This window comes from Diprion similis, chromosome 13, assembly GCF_021155765.1.
Source record: "Diprion similis isolate iyDipSimi1 chromosome 13, iyDipSimi1.1, whole genome shotgun sequence".
NCBI lineage: Eukaryota > Metazoa > Arthropoda > Insecta > Hymenoptera > Diprionidae > Diprion > Diprion similis.
In genome coordinates, this window is record NC_060117.1 from 7,341,171 (window position 1) to 7,363,818 (window position 22,648).

The 22,648-nt window shown below is 32.6% G+C and overlaps 1 protein-coding gene across 9 annotated transcripts in view; it reads right to left on the reverse strand.

The window, feature by feature from the left end:
• LOC124413991 (potassium voltage-gated channel protein Shaker) overlaps nt 1–22,648 on the reverse strand; it is a 248,656-nt gene that overhangs the window by 57,300 nt on the left and 168,708 nt on the right. The window contains exon 1 of one of the 9 annotated variants that reach the window (XM_046894835.1): nt 19,839–20,107. The exons of the other annotated variants lie outside the window; for them this stretch is intronic. Within the exon in view, the coding sequence (XP_046750791.1) occupies nt 19,839–19,912 (74 nt within the window). The 5' untranslated portion in view covers nt 19,913–20,107. Of the gene's footprint in view, nt 1–19,838; nt 20,108–22,648 lie in introns of those variants that run through there. 9 annotated transcript variants of the gene reach the window in all.

The window sequence follows — 22,648 nt, forward strand, 5'->3', positions numbered from 1 at the left end:
CCGTTACACCGAGAGATTGGGAAAAAAAGGAAATAAAAATTGCCGACGAGATGTTTTTTTCGTATGAAATTCGATAATGTTTATACAACTTTGTTGTACAGAAATTATCAATCAAGTTGACATCGAATATCATAAGAAAATCAAACGACTCCGATTTATATGGTTTATGGTATGTTTATTCGATTCTGAAATTCGCGAGTATTTCCTTAATTTTTCAAAAGTTTTACGTCAGAATGTACACAGACAATGTAAAAAGCCGGTTATTTCCTTAATGGGAATCGTTGCCAAACTAGGCCGGTGCTTCGAACACAACGAAGCACTTAAAAGCATGCTGCTCCGTAATTTCGTGAACTAATCGATTGTTCCTATTTTGTCATTTTTTTTAACTCCATTTTTCATCGTCAAGCAAATACACCGAAGCATTATACGTTAAACGATCGCTAAAAAAAAAAAATATCTCACGTTCCCGAAATATATGCCAATAGTTATGAATGCTAAAACTATTGCACCCTGTAAAATAAATTTTATATTTATATGGGGCATTCCAAGTGAAATCGAGAAGTCATTTTCCTCAGATCATCAGATGCTTGAATAACATTTTTTTCGCGTTCATTCCACTTCGAAACAAGTCTAATTTCTTATGAAACATTTTGTGTAAAAAAAAAAGGACAACAGAAAAAATGCCATTTTTTAAACTGTGCAATTTTTTTTCTGCAAATTCTGTAAAGTCGGATGCAACTGTTTCATACTTTTTATTATCATTTTTTTTTGAGTTTCTAAAATTAAGGAAAAATTAGTCCTTGATTTTCACATACATTTTCAATAACTACATCAACCTATCGATGCTGGTTTGGAGTCAAAAATAATTTTTTCTCATTAATTTTGTGTAATGATTTTTTTTTATTAATGTAAAAAGGATTTTCTCATTTACTTTAGAAAATATGCAAAATATTCAAATTTTCCTAGACATGTTTTCATTTTCTTTGCCTTTTTGCCACTCCTGTGAGGACTATTAGGAATCATTCATTTGTTTATTTCTATTTTTTATTTTATTTTAGAAACTGTGAAAAAAAATGTTTTAAAAAAATGTGAATCAGACGCATCCCACTTTCTAATCACGATAGACTTGTCTTACTTATTTACGACTTAGGATCTGTGGAAAAGTGTACAGAACTTAAAAAATGGTATTTTTTCTGTTATCCCTTTTTTTTACATAAAATGCTTGAAAAAAATTAGGCTCGTTTCGAAGTGGAATGACTACGAAAAAAAAAAAAAGATTCATACAAGGATCTGATGACCTGAGAAAAAAATGACCTCGATTTTACTTGGAATGTCCCATATATATAATCCAGTAGAAAGAAAATTGTTCAAAATTTTCCAATTTTCTGTAAAAAAAAAAAGAATGAAAATAATAATACTTCGTAAAAAAGAACAAATTCTTGTTGATCTAATCATTGCCACTTGGCGAGCCGAAATAAAAATTGGAAATCCTTATAATACAGAAAAGCAAAATTTTCTTCGCAGTTTCTTTACAGCGGGATCAGATAAATAAATGTGGAAATGTATAAATTGTGAGCGAGCTGATAAAACAAAACGCAAAGAAAAAAAAAAAAAGAAAAAAAATGAAAAAAAAAAATAAGGTTATTGTATTCACGTGACGTCCCGATTGGTGGAATCGATGAAAAGTTACTTTTTATCGACGCAAAGGATACGAAATGTAATGGCTATACACGAAGGTATACCGTATGACCTACATCTGCGTACGGTGTTATACCTATATATATATATATCGTATATAGTATGTATACATATAATATGTTCGTATAACGTGAGGTTAACCCCGGGCGGAATTCATGGAGGTCTTTTGTCAAAGAACACGTGGCTAGAAAAGCACTGTGAGCGGACGATCCGGCAGTCATGCATGCTTAAGGACGTGTAGTACTCCTACCCTTACCGACCGAGCAAACTCACAATTTTCTACCTATATTGAATAAACAAACGAACGGAAACGGTTCGAATTTCTACGGTGCATCGCTATTTTTTTTTTAACAGAATTCGAGGAACTTACTCATATCCCCAAAATGGAGGAAAAAAAAATGTCTGATTTTTTTACTCTATTTACACATTTTCCGCATTTCAGGGGTAAAAAAAAAGTACGAAAGTATTACGAAATTTTTCCAATCCCAAGTTCTCGACTACCAATCTTAATATTGCATGAAAACAATCTCACGATCGTTTATTTTATTCCTCGTTCTTTCCGAAATTGTGCAAAATATCTCAACTGTGCACTTTTTGTCATTTTGATGATTTGAGACCATAGAATTTTCCTAATAAAATCATGATTATATTAGATTGGCTCGATGTTTTATGTTATTGCAGTATTGAAGGGTGGGCGTGGTTTGGGGGGCGGAGGGGGGGGGGGGGGGTGAAATGGAGCCGGAAGGTAGATGTTAACGCTTTCACCGGGATTTGAGAGTGATGGAGGAACGATATTAGGTTCGGTGGAATAGCCACATGATGGCGGATTACTGTTGGATTCTACAAACACATAGTTCCTAACAATTTAATGCAAGAAAATCTTGTTGGAAAATTTTTTGAAAAGTAAAGTACATTGTTTAAATTTTTTTCACTTTTGTCTGAATAAATTGAGTAGGTACAACTAAAGCTATTGATAGTATGTTTTTGATAAAGTTTAGATATGACATGAAAAAAAAGAAATCGAGTTTTTCATCTGAACATCGCTTTTTTTGAGTCACGTATGAAAATGTCGATTAAGTAAACGACTAAAGCAAATTTCAAAAAACTACGCTTACCGCTTGGGTCATTGACATTAATTATTTCTGAGAAATCTAATCAAATCTCAGATATCAAGAGCAACAAAACCACTGTTGAGAGAGTCCGAGAATCGAAATTTTGGTAGGATAAACCATTGAGTCGTTATTTCTCCAAAGTTTTGAACACTTATATCAATTTTATGCAGGTAATCGATCTGCGTTACAGCTTCTCCCAGAAAATCATCCCCTACATATAACACACTTGTGTGACTTGTAATCGAAAAATTGATTTTCTCATTCCAAAAATGAAGTCTCAAATCGCGTAGACTAGATCTCTCCACGATCGAAATGGGAAAAATTTTCAATGTCCTTTGAATCTGTTCGAAACTTTACTGCGTTTCCTGTCCTGTGAAGGAACAAAGAAACAAGAACAATGAAAATATGGCATAAACAAAGAGGCTGATTTTACAGTTGCTGTGAGATAAAAATGAACAGAAGAACGACTTTATCCATCTGAAATTGTTAACAATTGCACTATCAGATAAAACAGCTAAAATCAGCTAAAGATGTGTTGAAATTTTAAAAAGAAAAAAAAGAGAAGAGAAAAATATGGAAAAAGTGTAAAAAAATCTCTTGAATTTTAGCAGATTTTTAATTTGAAACTCACAGATTTGAATTCCGACCTGAATCATTGAAGTTCGTGAATTCACTTCCTCAGAATCATACAAACGATTTAAAAAAAAAAACGGTGTAAAAATTGTTGAAGAACGTTCTTTCAAATAAAATGGCAGCATTTGAAAAATTATAGACAATTTTACTACTGCATAATCGTCGTTTATTATATAAATAATGCAACTGTTGAAAGTCAACTAAAAAATCAATCTCCAATTCCTGGTGCTGATGTGAGAAGAATATTTCAGTCAATGAATTTAAAACGGTTGTCTTAAACCTGACCCGATAAAAAAAAAAGAAAAAAAAAACAAACAAAAAACAAAAACATTCCGTGACACAGAGGAGAAATCCTTTGAAAAAAAAAAGACACGTTACCGCCGATCAATGAATTCCAGCCAGTCACCAGGCACACACGAGGTAGGCTATAAAGGCCTCGCGAACTCGTTCGCCAGTTACGAAGCTCGCTTATAATATGTATGGAGTCCATAATACGAAGCGGGTATGCATAATGCACGAACAATATGATACTATCACGCAATTCCCCGTGTACAAAGTATGCGAACCAACATAGCTACTCGAAACTTGCAGGTCACACACTCTGGTTCCGGTTTTACGATGCAATTGAACTTACACTGCAGTCTGGAGCGAACGCATAATCAGTTGAATTGTGAATAAAGTAAATCTGTACTTTTCGTTACGGGTTAGTAGATTGTTGACATTCATCCGAAAAACAATTGATAAGTACATGATACGCAGTTTTTTTAGTGAAATAGTAGATTTCGTGACTAGTGCGCAAAATAGGTGATTTCTGCACCCGTTGCGGTTTCTATTTTTCTTAGTTTAGTACGCGAAATTTCAAGTACACGAATGAGTGCGCAAAATAGTAAATTTCTGCACTGTGGGAATTGAATCCAAATGTCTAGTTACGCTAAGGGATTATTAAATTGTGCAAGGAGTGGAAAAGTACAAAGATTCTGAATTCTTGTGATATCCACGCTTATTCAGAATCGTCGTTTCTCAGTCGTTGCACGTAATATTTTTCACAACTGAGACGTAAAGTAGACGATTTTGACAACCTGCTGAAAATAAACAAAAGTTGATATTTCGCAATGAATTACGTGTGCGTTGGAAAATGGTGAACCATATCTCCACTGGTAAGCAAAAACAGTTTCTGCACAGTGGTGGAAAAGCATTTCGCCACTAGTAAAGAAATGGTTCACCATTACCCAACGTGCACGTCATTCATTGAGAAACAGCGTCTTTTGTTCGTTTTCGTGATTTGTAAGAAACATTTACGAGACGAATAGTAGACAGCACCGCTTTACGGAAAGAGTGTTTGTTTTCTAGTGGAAAAATAGTTCGAAAAAAAAATCCGTTTCGTATATTGCATATTTTCACGTTAGAGTTGTAAAAAATGTATTTCGATTCGATTCCCGCACCAGTGCGGGAATGAACTACTTTACGCACTCACTCGGGTACGTAAAAACGAATTTTGCGCATTCGATTAGGAAAAGTAAATTGCCCATCTACTTTTGAAGGATACTGCATTTTTCCCTGCCACTTTGAACAACGATATTCGACAAATTCCTTTCGAGGACTGATTGCACAATTATGCTTTTACACATATTTTTTAGTATTTAAAAAAAAAGTGACTATTTTTTTCAAAAAACATTGAAAAATTGTTAGAATATCTATATGAGCTCGTAATACTATTATTTAAAGCTAGCGATTTTCAATTTTCTATTTCCATTTAATTAACATGGGTAGAATTTTTTCTGAACTTTGTAATTTCATTACTCGTAAACGAATCACTGTACAATAAAAAACAAGATAGGTTTTTGGAGGAAATTAAAAGCTCTATAAAAAAGGTCTGAATAAAGATTTGCGCAAAGCGAGTCATTTCAAAGTTATCAAGCCTCAACCATTGGACCATTCAAAATAATATTAAATCACTATTTTGAACAGTTCAATGGTTGAGTCTTGATAATTACAAACAGGCTCGGCTTACGCAAATCTCCATTCAGACCTTTTTCATAGAGCGTCAAATGTCCTTCAAAAATCTATCTTTCTTATTATTGTACAGTGATTTGTTTATGCGTAATAAAATTTCAAAGTTCCGAAAAAAAAATTTTTCTATCTTATTTAAATTGAAATATAAAATTGAGGATCGCCACCTTTAAATAATAATATTAAGGGTTCATATTTTAAAAGGATCTTTGTTCCGGGATACCCTGACGATTTTTCAACTTTCTTTGATTGAAAAAAAAAAAAAAAACAATCCATTTCTTGAAACACTCTAATCCACATAATACATCAACTATTTTCAAAAAGTATCAATTAACACAGATAATTAAATATCATAATAATTTTTCGTCACACGACAGTTTTTGAAAGCCTGTTTTCCCGACATCACGAATGACTAATCCCTACTCATTACACCTTGATTCGATCTCTTATTACAAATACCAAACTTCTAGGCACAGTTTTTATAGTCAACCCACATGAATCACAAAGTTTTCCCAAAATCCAACCACCGTGAATATAATAATAAATTGTAATCCACGATTGATTTTTTATTTTATTTTTTTTTTTCCAAACTTTTTTTTGTAATATAATTAAATGTCAGCCAATTTAACTGAACGCTGTTTGAGAAAAAGAAACGATTTATTAGACGGGACCAGAGTTAAATAAATTTTGACTCCTACAGGTCGTGATCGAAGTGAAACCCTCGTAGTTTGCCTCATGCGGTACAGTGCTCGGCGTCATTATACGACCCATTGCGTGGATATATATGTAGATATGTACATTAGATATATACTCAAGTATACATATACTTGTACACCAGGGGGAGGAGGGGGGTGGGGGGGGGGGGGGGGTACGGTGACACGGTTATACAGTTACGAACTTACATTATAGTTACGTAATTAATACCGGTGGATACCTACGTATAGCAGAAGGTGCGTGAAATTGCGAGCCACGTTCTATTCCGTCCAGTGCCATATTTATTCAGTATATCTATAGGTTTATGTAGACACATACACAACAATCTGACGTACTATGGATGTTGCTAATTTTGGCCGGACGCTGCGCATTCAATTCGCGAAACGAATAATTCATGTGTAATACTTGGACACTAGAAAATTATTGCAGGTGCGTGATTTGTGTATGTGTGGGAATTTTTTTTATTTTCAGTTTTTTTTTTCAATCAAGAAACTGTATAGAGAGACGATTGTGGATGTAGAAGTGGGGAAAAGTAAGGTGAAAACGGTTAAAAAAAACACTAGAAATTTTATTTAAGGTAAATGATGGCGAAACATGAATCTGAACGTATTCGAATACCTTAAGGTGACATCATAGATGATTTGGAAAAAAAGTTTTATGATCCGAATGTTAAAGTGATTGAACTTTGGTGCTGTTGATCGGACTATTCGACCTAATATTGAACTGAAGAATATCAAAATTCTATAGTGGACACTCAGATCACAAGGAATGATCGCCATTCCGATGTCAAAATTTATTCTATCTGATTTTCTTCCAGTCAAATCATTGAAAAACAACACTTGCAGGTAACAAACTCAACATTTATATCACAGACCATCTGGACTGCTTAGATCATTCATTACTTCCACCATTTTGGACCACCCCCCCCCCCCCCCCCTCTGCCTCCATAATTTTAATGCACCTCATATAAGTTGTAGAAAATAAAAAAATTAAAAACTAAGAGGCGTATTTTTTATGGCCACAAAAACAGCTTCAAGGGTGTAAACGACCCCCAAAAATGGGCACCCAACGGTATGATTTCTTGATTCGCTCAATGTATTCAAATTATATCAACCCTTGAGTATTTCTATTGATGACTGAAACATTTCAGAGTTGGTTTCATTCAAAGACGTCAAGCACTTCTATCCTAAACTGAAAAATCACACCATAGGATGCAAAATTTTGGGCTCATTTTCACCCCTTTAAAATATTTTGCGGCCAATTTCCCATCAAAAGAAAAAAAAACGTATTCTTTACTTTTTATTGTTCTGCAACATACATGATTTGCAACGAATTCAAAGTGACACACCAATCTAATGTTCCTTGTGAGTTGTCCAATTGAATCAGTATGTCTGATCACATTCACAGATCTGATAAATCACGAGTCTCAAGTACAAAAACGATACCAAAAAGCTTTTCGTTGGCAAGAAACACACTCTGTACATCGGGATTGAGTTCTCGGTGAAGCTTAAATCTATTCCATTGATCCGAAGGATCATCAAGGGTATCTCAAGGAGGTGGTCTCACATCTCGATGACTTATTATAATAATTTTTTTTTTTTCGTTCTGAAATTGTTTTGACAATTTCAAATTTTTCACACATAAAAAAAGAAGCTGCAAAGTTTTGTAGAGAATTTTTTTTTTTTTGTTTCTTTTTTTCGTTTTTTATGGAAAATCTCGCTGGTATGGCTGCCTGAAGTTACGCCTGTTTAAATCTGCCTGACACGATATCTCAACTGTCAAGTATTTGAAAATAAAACGAAGATATCATTACAAGTAGTACCTACACATGTCACCTCTGTCATCTGGAGGAAAATCATGCAAATACGGTAAAAAAAAAAAAACAAAAAAAAAGAAACAAACAAACTGGCGAACTTTTGAAATTTTTGACCTTATTTTTCAACCCAAATTCTTGTAATCACGGATTAAATGTTAATAAATAATTTTCACGATCCTTCCAATGAACCATAAAAATTCTCTGCCTGATGGGCGAAACTTTTTTTTTTTATCAAATTGGCAACCAGATTTAAATGAGGGAGACTTCAGGCAACCATATCGTCTAGACTTGCCACAAAAAAAACGGAAAAACAAATTTTTTGATATTACTTTATAACTTCCTGTTTCATGTGTAAGAAATTTGAAAATATTGAATAATATTTATTATGAAAGAAAAAAAAAAATAATAAAAAAAATAAAAACGGAAATTAGCTTGGAAGGCACGATACGATAAGTTGGAGACCTTCTTCTTTTTTTCGTTTGACAAATTTTAGCAAGACTGTATGTTTGTACGACTAATGGTCCTCACGGTGGCGTATATACATATTTCAAGTGTTCTTTAACAAGGTTTTACGGCTTTCTTTCATCCCTTAATTCACTCGAGTTAAGCAGCTCGGTGTGTATGATAATTCCTTCCTACAGCGCAGCGACTCGTTACCTCCGGCATAAAAATATCCACCCTGATCGAGCACTGATAGCGGGAAACGTAAAAGCGGGATGTTGAATTTTTAACTGCCGACACAATCAAGATGATATGTACACTCCTGCAGGGGTGAGATACTATATAAAAATGTGGATATGTTGTCATCGATTTACACGTACGCAGACGCACGGTCTTACACATATACTCACAGCCACACACACACACACACACACACAACAGACACACGGGTCTTGCAACTCAGGCAGAATTTCAATAAGAAGCGGTGACTCCAGTATGAAAGAAAAATCCAGATGGCGCTGCGATCGAAGGATGAATTTAGACATCTTGAGAAATAATCTTGACCTGATCTTGAATAAATAGATTGTTTGGGAATTCTCGGTGTTGAAGTTTAATAAGAAAAAATCAAAATGTTTAACGTTTTGACCCTGAGGGGGAGCATTTTCAAAAACTAAAAATTTATTTAACACGTTAAGAACAGACAATTAACCGAAGATAATATAATGGAACAAGAGAAAGTGTAAAGGAAGAATTTGAAAATTTGAAACTATGAATTTTTTTCCAGTTTTACAAAAACAATGACAATTTTTTTCCTTTTTTGATCTGCAGACATGCAAAGAGAACGTATCTAACCAGAGATTGAAGTATCGAGTCATTTTATGTGGTAAAAATTTGAGACTATTGAACAAATTTTACTACGAAAAAAAAAATAATTATTTTTAAAAAGTCACTAACATGTGAGGCTACCCCCTTAAATTTTTAACAAAAAGCACCACGATTGAAAAAATCAAAGAACTACTGTAGGATTCACGAATTTGGGATTCAGATTGCAAGACCAATTGTATACTGTTTAAAAATTACTGCCTCAGGTTCATCTGCTAATTGTTTAGTAATTTGTTTAGTAATTAATAGTTCAGACTCAAGACTCAAAGCATTACTCTGGAAATTTAGACTCGAACCGATATGAATGATGAGCATGAGATTGTATTCACAACAGACAACAATTATATCGATCAAGACGGTTCGCTATTGGCTGGTTTAATTATCACCACATTTCTGCAGCTCTTTACGATGCAATCTCGTAGCTTAAGGGGAAACCTCAGTGAAACTCTAAACTTTTTCGATTTGTTTGAAACTTGAACTAATAATAAAGCTCCATGAAACAAGTGATTTTCACTCGGTTTCAATCAGTTACGTTTCACATGCGTCCAGTTGTTATTTAAAATAACGTCAAAAAGAGCAGTTTTTCGAAAAACTCCTCGCGTTATAATTCTTATCGTAAAAATCTGAAAAAATTTCACAGTCATTAGAGGAACGTAGAGAACAAAGGTTTTCATGGAAATTCAACCTAATTGTCCCTACTAATTAATAATTGACCATTTTGTGAATATTTGTGAAAATTGTCAATTAACAATTATTGAGACAATTAGGTGGTAACTGGTCGGATCGCAATTTCCATAGTAACTTTTGTTCTCTACGCTCTTCTAATGGCTGTGAAATTTTTTCAGAATTTAGTCCCATGAGGCAGTAAGTTTACTCTAATCGCCAGAGATTTGCATTCGGTGCGAAAAGCATTATGGGTAGTCCAAATGAACGTGAACAAGGTGTGATACTGACACCAATTGAATAGGACAAAGGTAAAAAGGTTTTCTTTTTAGTCAAAGAGAACTTAAAAAAAGTTTGACATTTTTTTGAGAACGAAGTTTTTGAGGATTAATTTCTCTGATTGTGTTTCATTGAAAACGATGACTTACGGTTTCCAGAGGATTCTCAAAAAATTATTCTCGACCAATTCAGAAGAAACACAATTTTTGCCCCTTCGCAAATTTTTCTCAAACGCAGAATTCTCGAGTTTTGAAAGACGAGATCTAAAATACCTACAAGCAAAAACGGTAAGTTGAAAGAATCCAAAAAAAAACTACGAAAATCGTTTGAAATTCATCGGACTGAACAGAACCTCAGCTAAAAATTCCATTTTTTTTTTTTTTTTCATCAGAGCTTTGTCGAAACTTGATTTTGCTATTAACTTTTACTTTCAATCAACGTGGCTGATAACAGGTGGCAATGAGATTTGGCACGAGTGAATAAATTGTGTGAAATATTCGGTTACTCGTTCCCCGTTTTTCTCAACAACAGAAAAGGGTGCCAAAGATTTTTTTCAATTTTTTTTTTTTGTTGTGGAAAATAAAATGTCCATTTGCCAATGGCATTCCAATCCGATTGGATGTCGACGTAATTCGATCACCTCATAAAAGTACATAAAAGTACCAAAGAATTTATCGAGACTAAAAAGTAACCTCAAAACTGAAATATTCATCATCAAATTAAACCCCAAGAGTTTATCAAGTCTAATGTTGAAATTATCCGGCTGGTCGTATGTACGAGTAGATGGCTAAAAAAGTGGGTAAATTTTGGGATTTTATGTATCGATATTCAATCACTCATTTGGATCATTTTTTTGTTTTTTTGTTTTTTTTTAGGTTTTTTTTATGTTTTTAATCAGAAAATCGGCAGAAAGACTTGATATTAATAATAATGTGAACCATTTTGCTCGTTGAGATGTTTTTCTGTCCTAAAATATCCGAATAATTGATATCAACGCATTTACTTCAAATTTTGGAAAGTTTTTTTATCCTCTTTGCCACTACACCATTGCTTCTTAAATTATCATATTTTACTTATTAATTGATGAGAATAAACACACATAAATCTAGATCTGCATAGTTTTGAAAAAAAAAAACAAAAAAAAAAAAAACTCTGACAGGATTTAAAAAATTGTTCATCGAAGTATGATTTCAAAAATTCATCCTTTAATTTTTCATCTTTCGTCTAACCACGATGGCTGCAGAAATAAACGTCGATTGCATTTTTTCTAAAACAGTAAGTATAAGATCTACTGGGGGATCGTGTATAGTTTTCTCAACTCCAATTAACTTCCACCCTTTGATCCTTTGTTCCGTGATATAACAGCCATTCTCATCCTTGTACACGAAAGATGCGTTCATGATTGCAAATTACAACGTGACCGTGTAAAATCCTCTTTCAATTTACCCGACGACGTGTTCTTCCAAGCCTTATTCATTAATATGCGATGCACACTGTGCGAATATCACTGCCGCAAAAGTTACCCGTGAAAGTATCTATACTTAGCAGGTATGCAAATATCCGCACGCCAAGTATCCAACAAGGAGAAGACTCACCCAGTGTAACACGGATTTTTATGAAATTGAAGGAGGTGACTCGGTGTGATGTCAGAAGAATTTTAGACCCCCAAACATGAGCCACTGTGGCCTCTTTTTCGAGTTATTCGCAAAAAAACGGTTTTTTCTTGATAACTCAAAATTTTTAAAAATATTCATTTTAAATAAGAAATGAAATTTTTAGATAAATGATCAATTAATACAATAAACAAAATCAAAATTCGATGATTCAAGGAAGGGGGGAGGGGCTTACTAGGACATAAAAATTTTTGAGAAGAGAATTTTTTTGTCGCCAAAATTTCAGAAAAGTTTTCTGCGATCGGAGTAAATAATATAAAATTTTTTTTCACTCGGATCTTCACAGAGAAATTCTTCTCATTGAGAAACTGTATGTTATGTAATTAAACTAAAAACAGAAAAGACTCGCAATTTTATCCCACAAAGCTTATCGATAGTTTAGAATATCTACTCGAAAAAAAAGAAAAATTATTGCTTTATAAAAATAAATAATTATAATATTTTTTCTCACTTGAACTTGTTGCTGCCATGCTGCCAACTCTTTTCTTATTTTTTGTTGTTTCTTTTACTGTGTAAAAGGATATTACTAGTTAATGATTAAACAAATAAATGAATAAATAAATAAAATTAAAAATATTTTTTCAATCTTACTTATGTCAGTCTATATATATAATGTATATATATAAATTCCAAACGATGTACGGAAAACTTTGTTTATTTTTAACTTGCCAATATGTTAATGTATCATCGATTTTAAGATCGCATAATATCTAAGATAAAACGTTAGAAATGATTTGTTTATGAGGAAGAAATTTTTTTATCATGTTGTTTACATGATTATTGAAAATTAAGTCCTCTTATAGACTGAGAAACAATATGACATAGGCAAGTTGTTTATAAAAAAGGTTTCATCACAAATAATAACGTTCGTATAATTACCGTAGCTTCTTAACAAGAAATTAAATTCAAGAAGGCAAAGTGCAATAAAAGTTGGCAGAAGTAAGTGCACACACATCGGTGTCAGGAGGTCAATATCTAAAGTTTCCAGACCCGAGGAAACGATGCCAAGAAGGATATTGTATAACGTTGCGAGGAGAAGTTGGTATCATTTGATAGCGATTTCGGGATCCGCCTAATGTTCTTTTTCCAGTTATATATCATCAAACTCGCCATATTCACGGTAAAACGATCTGACTCTCAGCCAACTTTTCTTCAACGTTAAAAAATATATTATATATTAATATACATTATAAATGGGTGCTGGCGCAAAAAAATCGACTATTTTTTTTTTGATTCTAGTATGACAAAATGTTAGTTTTTGATGTTTTAAGAGCCCACTCCAAAGGACAGCAGAAAAAAAAAATTTAAGAGGTCGCTCCAAATTTTTTTAAATGTCAAAAATCGTCAAGAAATTAAATTAAAAAAATTCTATTTTCAGTATTTTGTTTGATTTTTAATTCATGTCGTGGTGTATTGTTATCGATTCTTTCTTACCAAATTAAAGAACAAAAATTTGCGAAATTTTAATATGAATATTAAAAGGTCGCTCGAAAAGATCTAAAGAAATGCACCAAAAAAATTGAAAAAAAATTATGAGCGACCTTTCAAAATTCAAAAATTTTGAACTGAAACTTTCGGAAACTTACTTTTTTTTTTGTCTATGAAATTATACCGTGACAAGAAAAAAATTTAAAAAAAAAATCAATATTTGACGATTTCTGACGTTTCCATTTAAATGACGTGTGAAAATTTTCTTCTGAACCTTGGAATTTTATTACTCGTCAACGAACAATAATAAACGAGATAAATTTTCGTAGGAAATTCAACGATCTACAAGAAAGGTCTCTTGCGATTTTTTCGTAAATCTACTGGTTCAAAAGTTATTTAAGATTAAAAATTATTTACATCAAATTTAATTTTCTTTCATTTCGAAACGTCGAAATTTTCCCAAAATTTCCGATCACTTGACAAGAAATAAGTTTTTAACGCAAACTATTGTACAAATTTTGTGTTTTTTTTTTTTTCTTTTTAATATCAATTTCAAAGTTCAAACTCTGAAAGTATTACTAACGACCAAAAAAATAAAAATATTAATTTTTTTTGCCCCACCCTATATAATATATTTATGCAATTATGTAAACTCGTTTTTCTTGAATGAAAAATCATTTGCATTATAAAAAGAGTTGACTTTCAATTAATATTCCTCACCTCATTTTACGCAATCATTCTTCTGCACTGGCAATTTCCGCGTATTTTTGTACGGTTTTTCATAATTGTGTAAACTAATTACGATGCCGTTACGGCAGTATATTTATGCTTGGTATGTTCATAACCATCGGGGAGATGCGATTGAATTTAAATTTCAATTCCACGTCACGTGAAGAACGATTTCAAACCAATACATGCAAGTTACGAAATGCATCAATTACCGCGAAATTAAAGACATTATGCAACGGAGTTTCAATTTCAGTCTGATTGGTCGTCACACTTACGTGTAGTTACGTGAGGAAAATGGAAAATGAAGCAACGCTTTGAATTTTCAATTGATATGAAAAATATTTTCAAATGATTTTTGCATTCACTAAACTTGTCGGGTGAAGTGAATTCGTTTGTTAATTTATTGTAAATTTTCTGTTAATGTACTATAAACGTGCGCGTAAGAAGATCGAGTAACGAGAAGAAGAATTTAAAAATCATGATTATAAAAGGAATTCTTTTATATTTTTTAAATTTATAAACTAGTCAAAATATTTCTCTGGATAGTTTTTTATTTTATTCATGATTTCTACTGAAAATTTTATTTAGTTTAGAATTTTATTTGAGCAAAAAGATGCACGTAAAACTTTAGCGATCCTTAATTTTTTGAAATAGTAAATTCAGTTTATAATGTATACAAAGTAAAATCAATAATAAATTAATAAAAACTGACTTGACAAAATTTATTGTACCGTTTGTGCATAAAACTTCTTTAATACACGTTTAGTAAATTTACAAAAAACATTTTTAACTCTATGAGTTACAAATTTTTTATTTTCATGCTGCCACATTTTACTCGATCAATTCTACAACATTTTTAGATAATCGATAACCGAATTTCACTCACCGAATAATTTTCTAACATTTTTCAACACGTTTCTGGGTTTGTATACCGAGAATTTTATATCGGATAAAATTTGAGATGAAAATCGCACGTTCAGTGGATAAAATAGAATTTTTGACGAGGGTTTCTTCGAGTACCAATTCTGGTTACAAAATTAAAAATATATCATCACTCGTTGCAAATTTTTGCTACCTCCTGTTCACGTGTCTCGTACAATTTGAATTCCCAAAAAAAGAATTGTTGAAAAATCTAAACTGTATATTCGGTGCAAGAAAAATGTAATATATTTTCTTTTTTATTAATAAATATTTTAAAACGATACGTGATTAAAAAAAGTCTCTCGAAATTTCTAACTAAAGTTATTAATTAATCCTAACAACCTTGTTTAACCGAAAAATATATCAATGATCATAAAACGTAGTATTGCAAACTATAATCGTAATAAATATTTACTTCGACCAAAAATATTCTTCTGGTTCCAAAAGAAAAAAAAATTTTCTGACAATAATGAAATGTGATATTTTTTTATGGTACAAAATTTCAATAATTTTCACCGTGGAGATTTTATTACTTGACAAAATCGAAGGACAACGCAATTTTCACGATTGGTTAAAACCGCTTTTGGACACTTTCATTGCTGCATCGATTTCCGATGCTTCCTTGTCCGGTTCTCAGGAAGCCTAGAGTAACAAACTGCGGTTGGGCCTCCAGGCACCCTTCGAACTTGACCCCGAATCCTTGGCTGAGGTTAGTTATTTGCGCATGTTATAAACAGCCGGGAATCGGATGTGGAAAAGCGAGGAAAATTCGGTGGCACGTGAATATTTTACAACGCCGAAATTTTTATCTCGAGGGTTAGAATTTTCAAAAAAATCAAATTTTTTTGCGAAAGAGAAGGATGACTTTATGTAGCAGACATCGCCGATTGAGTTTAAGACCTTTTTTATTCGTTTTTCTCGTATTTTTGCTCGCAAAAGACTCTAAACAACTTTTTCTCGAAACTGGATTTTTCGAACTTGCGACCACGATTCCAGCGGATCTAATAATCCGATTTAGCTGAAATTTTTCACGGATGTTCGTTGAATGTATAGTTTCTCCGTGAAGTAGGATTATAAATTTTTATCAATATTTAAAAAAGTTATAAGCAGTTCAAGGTGAAAATAATGGAAAAAAATGACAAAAAAACGTCTAAAGCTCTGCGATTTTGTTATTTTTCAATATTTTTTCAAGATCCTAGTTCGTATCATAGCGAAACAACTACTTTGTAAGAATCTTTTTGAATTTTTTGTTTCACATGATTTGCAGTAAAGATATCGTGATCGAAAGATTTAAAAAGGATAAAAAAAAAAATTGTGTGTTGAAAGTAGCAACGTGGCTGGCTCATAAAAAATTGTTTATAAATACAAACAAAACAGTTTAAGTAACTTTTGGGTATTATTGTGACAGCTTACCGAAAGATATTTGTCTAAGAATAAATAAAAGGGTAGAAAGCTGTAAATATTTAGCCATACTTTTTGATTTTAACATGAAATGGAATAAGCGTATGAAGTATATTGTTAACAAAACAAAATATCTAACTTAAGTCTTTGACAGAAATACCTCCTTAAATAACAATTACCCACCTAGCTTGGGATAATTATTCTTTACAGAAGCTTACCTAGAATTACAAAAACAATAAGTAACAAGAAAAGCTATGTAGTTGCTATGAAAATTATTCAACTTTCTATCAGATGAATTTGAAGTGATATCGAATATTAAGAAAATAGTTAATATGAAACTAAGAAAGTAGGTAAAAATTAGTTGTTGAAGCTTTGTTTTAAACAAATTTGCTATAAACATGATACCCCGTATTTTATTCATATTAAAAAAATTTGTTATTATCAGTTTTAGTATTAGTATGTAAGTTTTTATAAGTTTTAGATTTTTATAACCGGCTCTATTTACAGGCAAATTAATTTTATAGGATTACACTACAGACACCTACAGTAAATATAAATAATAATAGTAATTTTTTACCAGTTAAATAAATAAATAAAGATATAGTTTACGATACATGTATAAGGTGTGAGAAAATTAGAAAGGATCAAAAACGCGAAAATCTATTACGTGTATTGTAGAATGTCGAAATACGACTATGTCAAAGTTTAGAGCTTTTTCAAATTTTAGAGCAGGTCAAATTTTAGCTTTTCTATGTCACAAATTTCAAAATTTTACATTTCTATTAAATCTATTTTCACGTCGCTGAAAATTCGACGTTTTCATCATCTTGACAAACTAAATAAATCAAAATTATCGAATTAAAATCATCAAATTTATAACAACCAATAAAACCTATTTTCTTACTTCAAGAATATTTTTCTCTCCGTAAAGAATTGTAAAATAACCTCAAAATCCTATTTCCTCAAGTTTATAATCAGACATAACTACAAATCAAAAGAAATCCGAGCAAAATATCCTTATTTAAAATTAAAAATATTCTTTCGATCATCTGCCTAAATATAATCCCTAGACCTAAACTGCATTATAAAAAAATCCACCCGAATTAACTCCTCGTAGCAAAAAATTTTCACGCCTCGTAAATTAATCATAAAATTATCGAGGCCGCAGGTGTTCTATTTCCCACGTGACTAAAGAGCAACTGCAGGAATAATCAATTGCACCAAACCTTATAAATTTTTTAGAAAAAGTTGCTCGGTATTTTCGTATGACATTTCAGACCCGGTCAACCTTGCCCTGCTGAATACATTTATAAGACTCGGTAATAAAATAAAAAATAGAAGAATAGTAAAAGGAAACAAAAAAAAAAAAAAAAAAAAAAAAAAAGTTAACGACGTCCCGTATCCACGATTCTAGACGTCGTGACGCCACAGCGTCGAGTTTTACGGAGAGTTTCGGTGGGAGACTCGAGACAAGAATGTCGCCGTGAAGATAGAAAATTCTTATACTTTTTCCCGTAAAGAAGAGAAGCGGACGTTGACGGCGCCGTCGTTACTCGGTTCGGTGAAATTTCATTGCCGAATTGAATTATGGTTATTGCAATGAAACCAGGAAGAAGCTCAAGACGGAATAATATTTGTTTACATAAAGCGAATGGAACAGGTCTGATATATATATATATATATATATTATTTTTTATTTTTTTTTATTTCAATCATTAGTTCGATACCGTGAATTTGTTGTTAGAAGAAAAAAAAAAAGTAAAGAAATCGTTACAGTTTATCCGTAGAAAATATTCTTTCGAACGAAATGATTTGTCATGGAATGAAATCGAAGGAATTAACTGGACGATATTTTTTTTTTTTTTTTTTTTTTTTTGTTTTTTCTTTTAACCATTTTTTGAACGATTCGAAACGAAGCACACGGATACTTTTTTTTTACGATAACAGTATTTTTTATTTTTCTTCTATTTCATTAAGAGACCCTCGTGACTTGCGAATATGATAATTTGCAGAATAGTTAATGCGTGCCTATCTGGTAATAAATTTAATAAAAATGATCGATTTTTGACCCTAGCAGCCTTCTTCTAAGAGCTGAATAAAATAAAATAGTTCATTGATTTCGTGAAACGAGTCCGTTTCAACAGCATCGTCGATTTCCATCGATCGTTCATATCTACACAGGCACCTCTCATATCAGGTTATACCTGTGCAATGTAGTGTAATAAATACTTCATGTCACGAAACATTTTTTCGCTCAGTATATATACTATATAAATATATATATATATATATATATATATATATATAAATACGATAAGTCTACTCCTTCAAAAGTTATTTGAGGTCCTTTGTTGATGTTTAACCTCAAATAACTTTTGAAAGAATAGATTTATCGTAAAATGACAAGAGACCTTTTTTGTAGAACGTTCAATTTCGTACAAAAACATGTTTATGAATTTTCTGTACGACGCGTCGTTATCTAGTTATAAAAATCGCAAGGAGCAAAAACCATTTTTGCCATGTTATTCTTATGGAAAGTAGAAAATCGCGATGAGGCACCTCTAAATATCAATATTAAAATCTGAAATTTTTATGGTATTTCTTTTTCGTCATCTTGAACAATATTTTTAGCATACCATTGAAAAAAAAAAATATTCAATTTTTTTGATACAGTCTAATATATATATATATATGGTCAATGTCTGCTATCAGCCTGAAATTTCCTTTTATTTTCCTGAACTAGGCGAAGATCTGTTTTTAATTTCCACCCCAAATGTGACTATGATAAATTTTATTCATTTCCCGGTTTGATCATTGACGTTTTAACCCGCTTTCAGAAAAAAAAATATATATCATAACGAAAGTTTCAGACATAAGATTTTTATGATTTTTTTTTTGCTTTCTTTTTTCAGGGATCGAGTTTGTCATTTTCATTTCTCATTTCTAACGATTGTGGGGGGGGGGGGGGGGGGGCGAAAACGGGACCCTCAACCCTTAGAGGATCGGCATACGCCATTTTGCGTGAGGTCACTGACCTACTAACATTTGACGTTAATTTGTTTCAATGTTCTGGACTTCAGATCACTTTTCTATAGAAAAAACGATCTTTCGGAATTCCTAAGGCCCCGGTCCTCTAAGGATTAATTTGGGACTCACGCGTGATGTCTTTGCTTCAATTATGGTTCATTTCTTAAATTCTATGGGAAGAAGGGTGGGGAGTGAAAACGGGACCCCTAATTTGGGACTCACGCGTTATGTCTTCGATTCAATTATGATTAGTTTCTTAAATTCTAGGGGGGGGGGGGGGGCGAGGCTTGAAAAGGGGACCCTTAATTTGGGACTCACGCGTGATGTTTCCGCCTCAATTATGGTTCGTTTCTTAAATTCTAGAGGAAGGAGGGTGGGGGGTGAAAACGGGACCCCTAATTTGGGACTCACGCGTGATGTCGATGCTCGGGGAATCTCCCGTGACGATCGTCCGCAATTCCATAAATGCCGGCGACTGCAGCCATGCCGAAGTAAAGGTACCTTCGCCACCATAGATTTGCACGCGGTTATCCTCGCCAAAACGAGTTACAGGCAAAGGAATTTGCACTCTGCATCAGTATCGTCATCAGGAGTAGCAGCAGCATCAGCAGCATGCCGTAGCTGCAGACGGCATCTGGAAACCAGAAGTACTTCCGGCACGCTCTGCAGCGATTCAGGCACTGCATGTCTTTCACCGAGCTTCAATTACTTTATCATACACACGTTGATTGGGTCTGCTCGTGCGGATATGGGCAGTTTTAGTCTGTTTTAGTCCCTTTCATTTTACTCCTCGACGGCTCTTCCATAATTTCATCGGTAATTCGAATGTCAAGCCTGATGAAAACGCGTTTTTTAACCGTCGGAAAAACTTCATTAATCAAATCTAAAGTTGGAATTAGAAGTTATCGGGCGGTGTTGAAGTTCAGAATTTCAAAAGTTGCAAAAACACAAAATTCGGAATTATTTGGTGGAGAAACTTGATGTGAAAAAATTAAACTTTTACAGCCGTGAGTTTAGTTTCTATGAATTATGGTGTCTAAAGTGTTTGAAATGAAAATGGGGTGGGATTGAAGTTCCAATTTTGGAAAGTTCGGAAAACGCAAAATTCTGAATTATTTGGTAGCGAAACGTGAAGTTGAGAGATCAAACTTTGAAGAAACGATACAGCTTCGAATGGTTGGAAAGCCGGCGGTTCAAAGTTTCGAACTTCAAGTTAGATAAGAGCAAAGTTCCGAAAATTAAAGTATCGATATAGTAAAATTTCGAAAATCAAAATATACTCTCACAGGGTGGTTTACCCAACGAGTGGGTGTAAGTAATGAGAAAAACCGAAAATCAGAATGACCAGAATTCGGAACGTAAAAATATCGAAAATCCAAAACAAAGAAAAATCAAACTGGTGAAATTCCACTCATCCAGAAATTCACGGAACTGAAAATCTTCCATCATTCAAAATTTCGATGTTTGACATTTTCAAAATTTCTCATTTTCCTGAGTGCCTTCGGACTTTTTAAAATTCGAAATTTTAACCCTTTCTCAAATCATAGTCTTATACTATATCGCTTGCCAAAAGCCAAAACAGCGTAAAAAAAAAGTTCAATCAAATATCCGTTTCATTCTCATTTGGCTACATTTGCAATAAAAAAAAAATTCAAGCCTTCTTAGGCTCAGAATATGTTCACAAAGCGATTCCCAAAATAAAAAAAAATAAAAATTACACGCATTTTTGGCATTTGGCCAAAGCGTATATCCAAATTATCGAAAAGTACTTGTGAACATATTTTCACGACAAGGTAAAACAGCCGAATTTTAATCACAAGAAGCGCTAAAAGATTCTCAAATCAAGTTTTTTCATTCATTCAATCATCAACTGCTCGGTCCAATTCATTGCACCTAATCACTTGGCTGGAATCGAGTATAAGCTATCAGCTATCGTCCTATGACGAGGAGGTGGAGAGAAAAAAAAAAAAGAGAGAGAAGAAGAAAAAAAGTAAAGCAAGATATCGAACGCTCGCGGTTACGCCGAATCAATGAAAACATCTAGACGACAGTGCTGTACTACGGAACGTTTGAAATAAATAATTCGTTCATGCAGTTCCCTTCACTTTATACACGCGGCTGCGTAGCTTCATTGAAAAGAATGTACTATACACTGTTAGACCGTGTTACACGTGTATGAAATAAAATTTTAACGATTACGGTAAATTTTTCATCTTTTTTTTCGCGATCTTGTTCCTTTTATTTTATAAATAAAAAAAACGTATGATTAAAATTTGATTCTGATACTGTTTCGAGAAGGTTATGGTGGTTAGCGGAAATAATAACTTTTTAACAATTCTATTTTAAGAGATAATTGCCCGTTGAATATTTTTACAAATTTAAGAAATAAAATAAAACTGTACAAACATTTATTTGAAAATACAAAAATACAGTAAAACACTGGAGTTATAAAAAAAGATGCTTTTGTTTTAGAAAATCCTATCAAAATCTATTTTAATTTATCCAATTTCTCTCGATAGTGGCAAATTTTATTCGGAAAAAACTCTTTTCTACAAATTCACTGAGACACTTGGTTTTTTTTTTTTGCTTTTTTTTTCGTTTTTTCGTGTTGATATCACTAAATATTTAGTTCTGAAATATTGTATTGAATTGTGTTGAATATTTTTACAAATTTGAGAAATAAAATAAAACTGTACCAAAATTTATTTGAAAATACAAAAAATGTAAAATACTAGAATTATAAAAAAATGCTTTCTTTCAACAAATCATTTGAAAATTTATTTCGATTTGTCCGATTTCTCTCAAAAAGTGGCTAATTTTACTCAGAAAACTATTTTCTACAAATTCACTGAGACGCGGTTTTTTTTCCCCACAACAGTTTAAAAGTAATTTGTATTAAAACAATAACACAACAATACAATAATACTATCTCGTGATAAAGTCAATGAAAAGCATCGATTTTTCTAACCAACCAACGTCCTCAAATCAATTTTCGTTCATCAAACTCTGATTCAATTTTACACGGTACCGATAACCGAAGCTTTTTTGGCTCAATTTCATCGACAATCGAAGAGGAGAATAAAAAAAAGTCGTAAGTGCCATGATTTTTTTTTTTCACAATAATTTGTTTCTTCCGAATTTCAGATTTTTCCATCGATTCGTTTCCGAAATCAACCTAGAAGCTTGTAAAGGTCATGATTTTTTTTTCTTGAAGGCGCGTA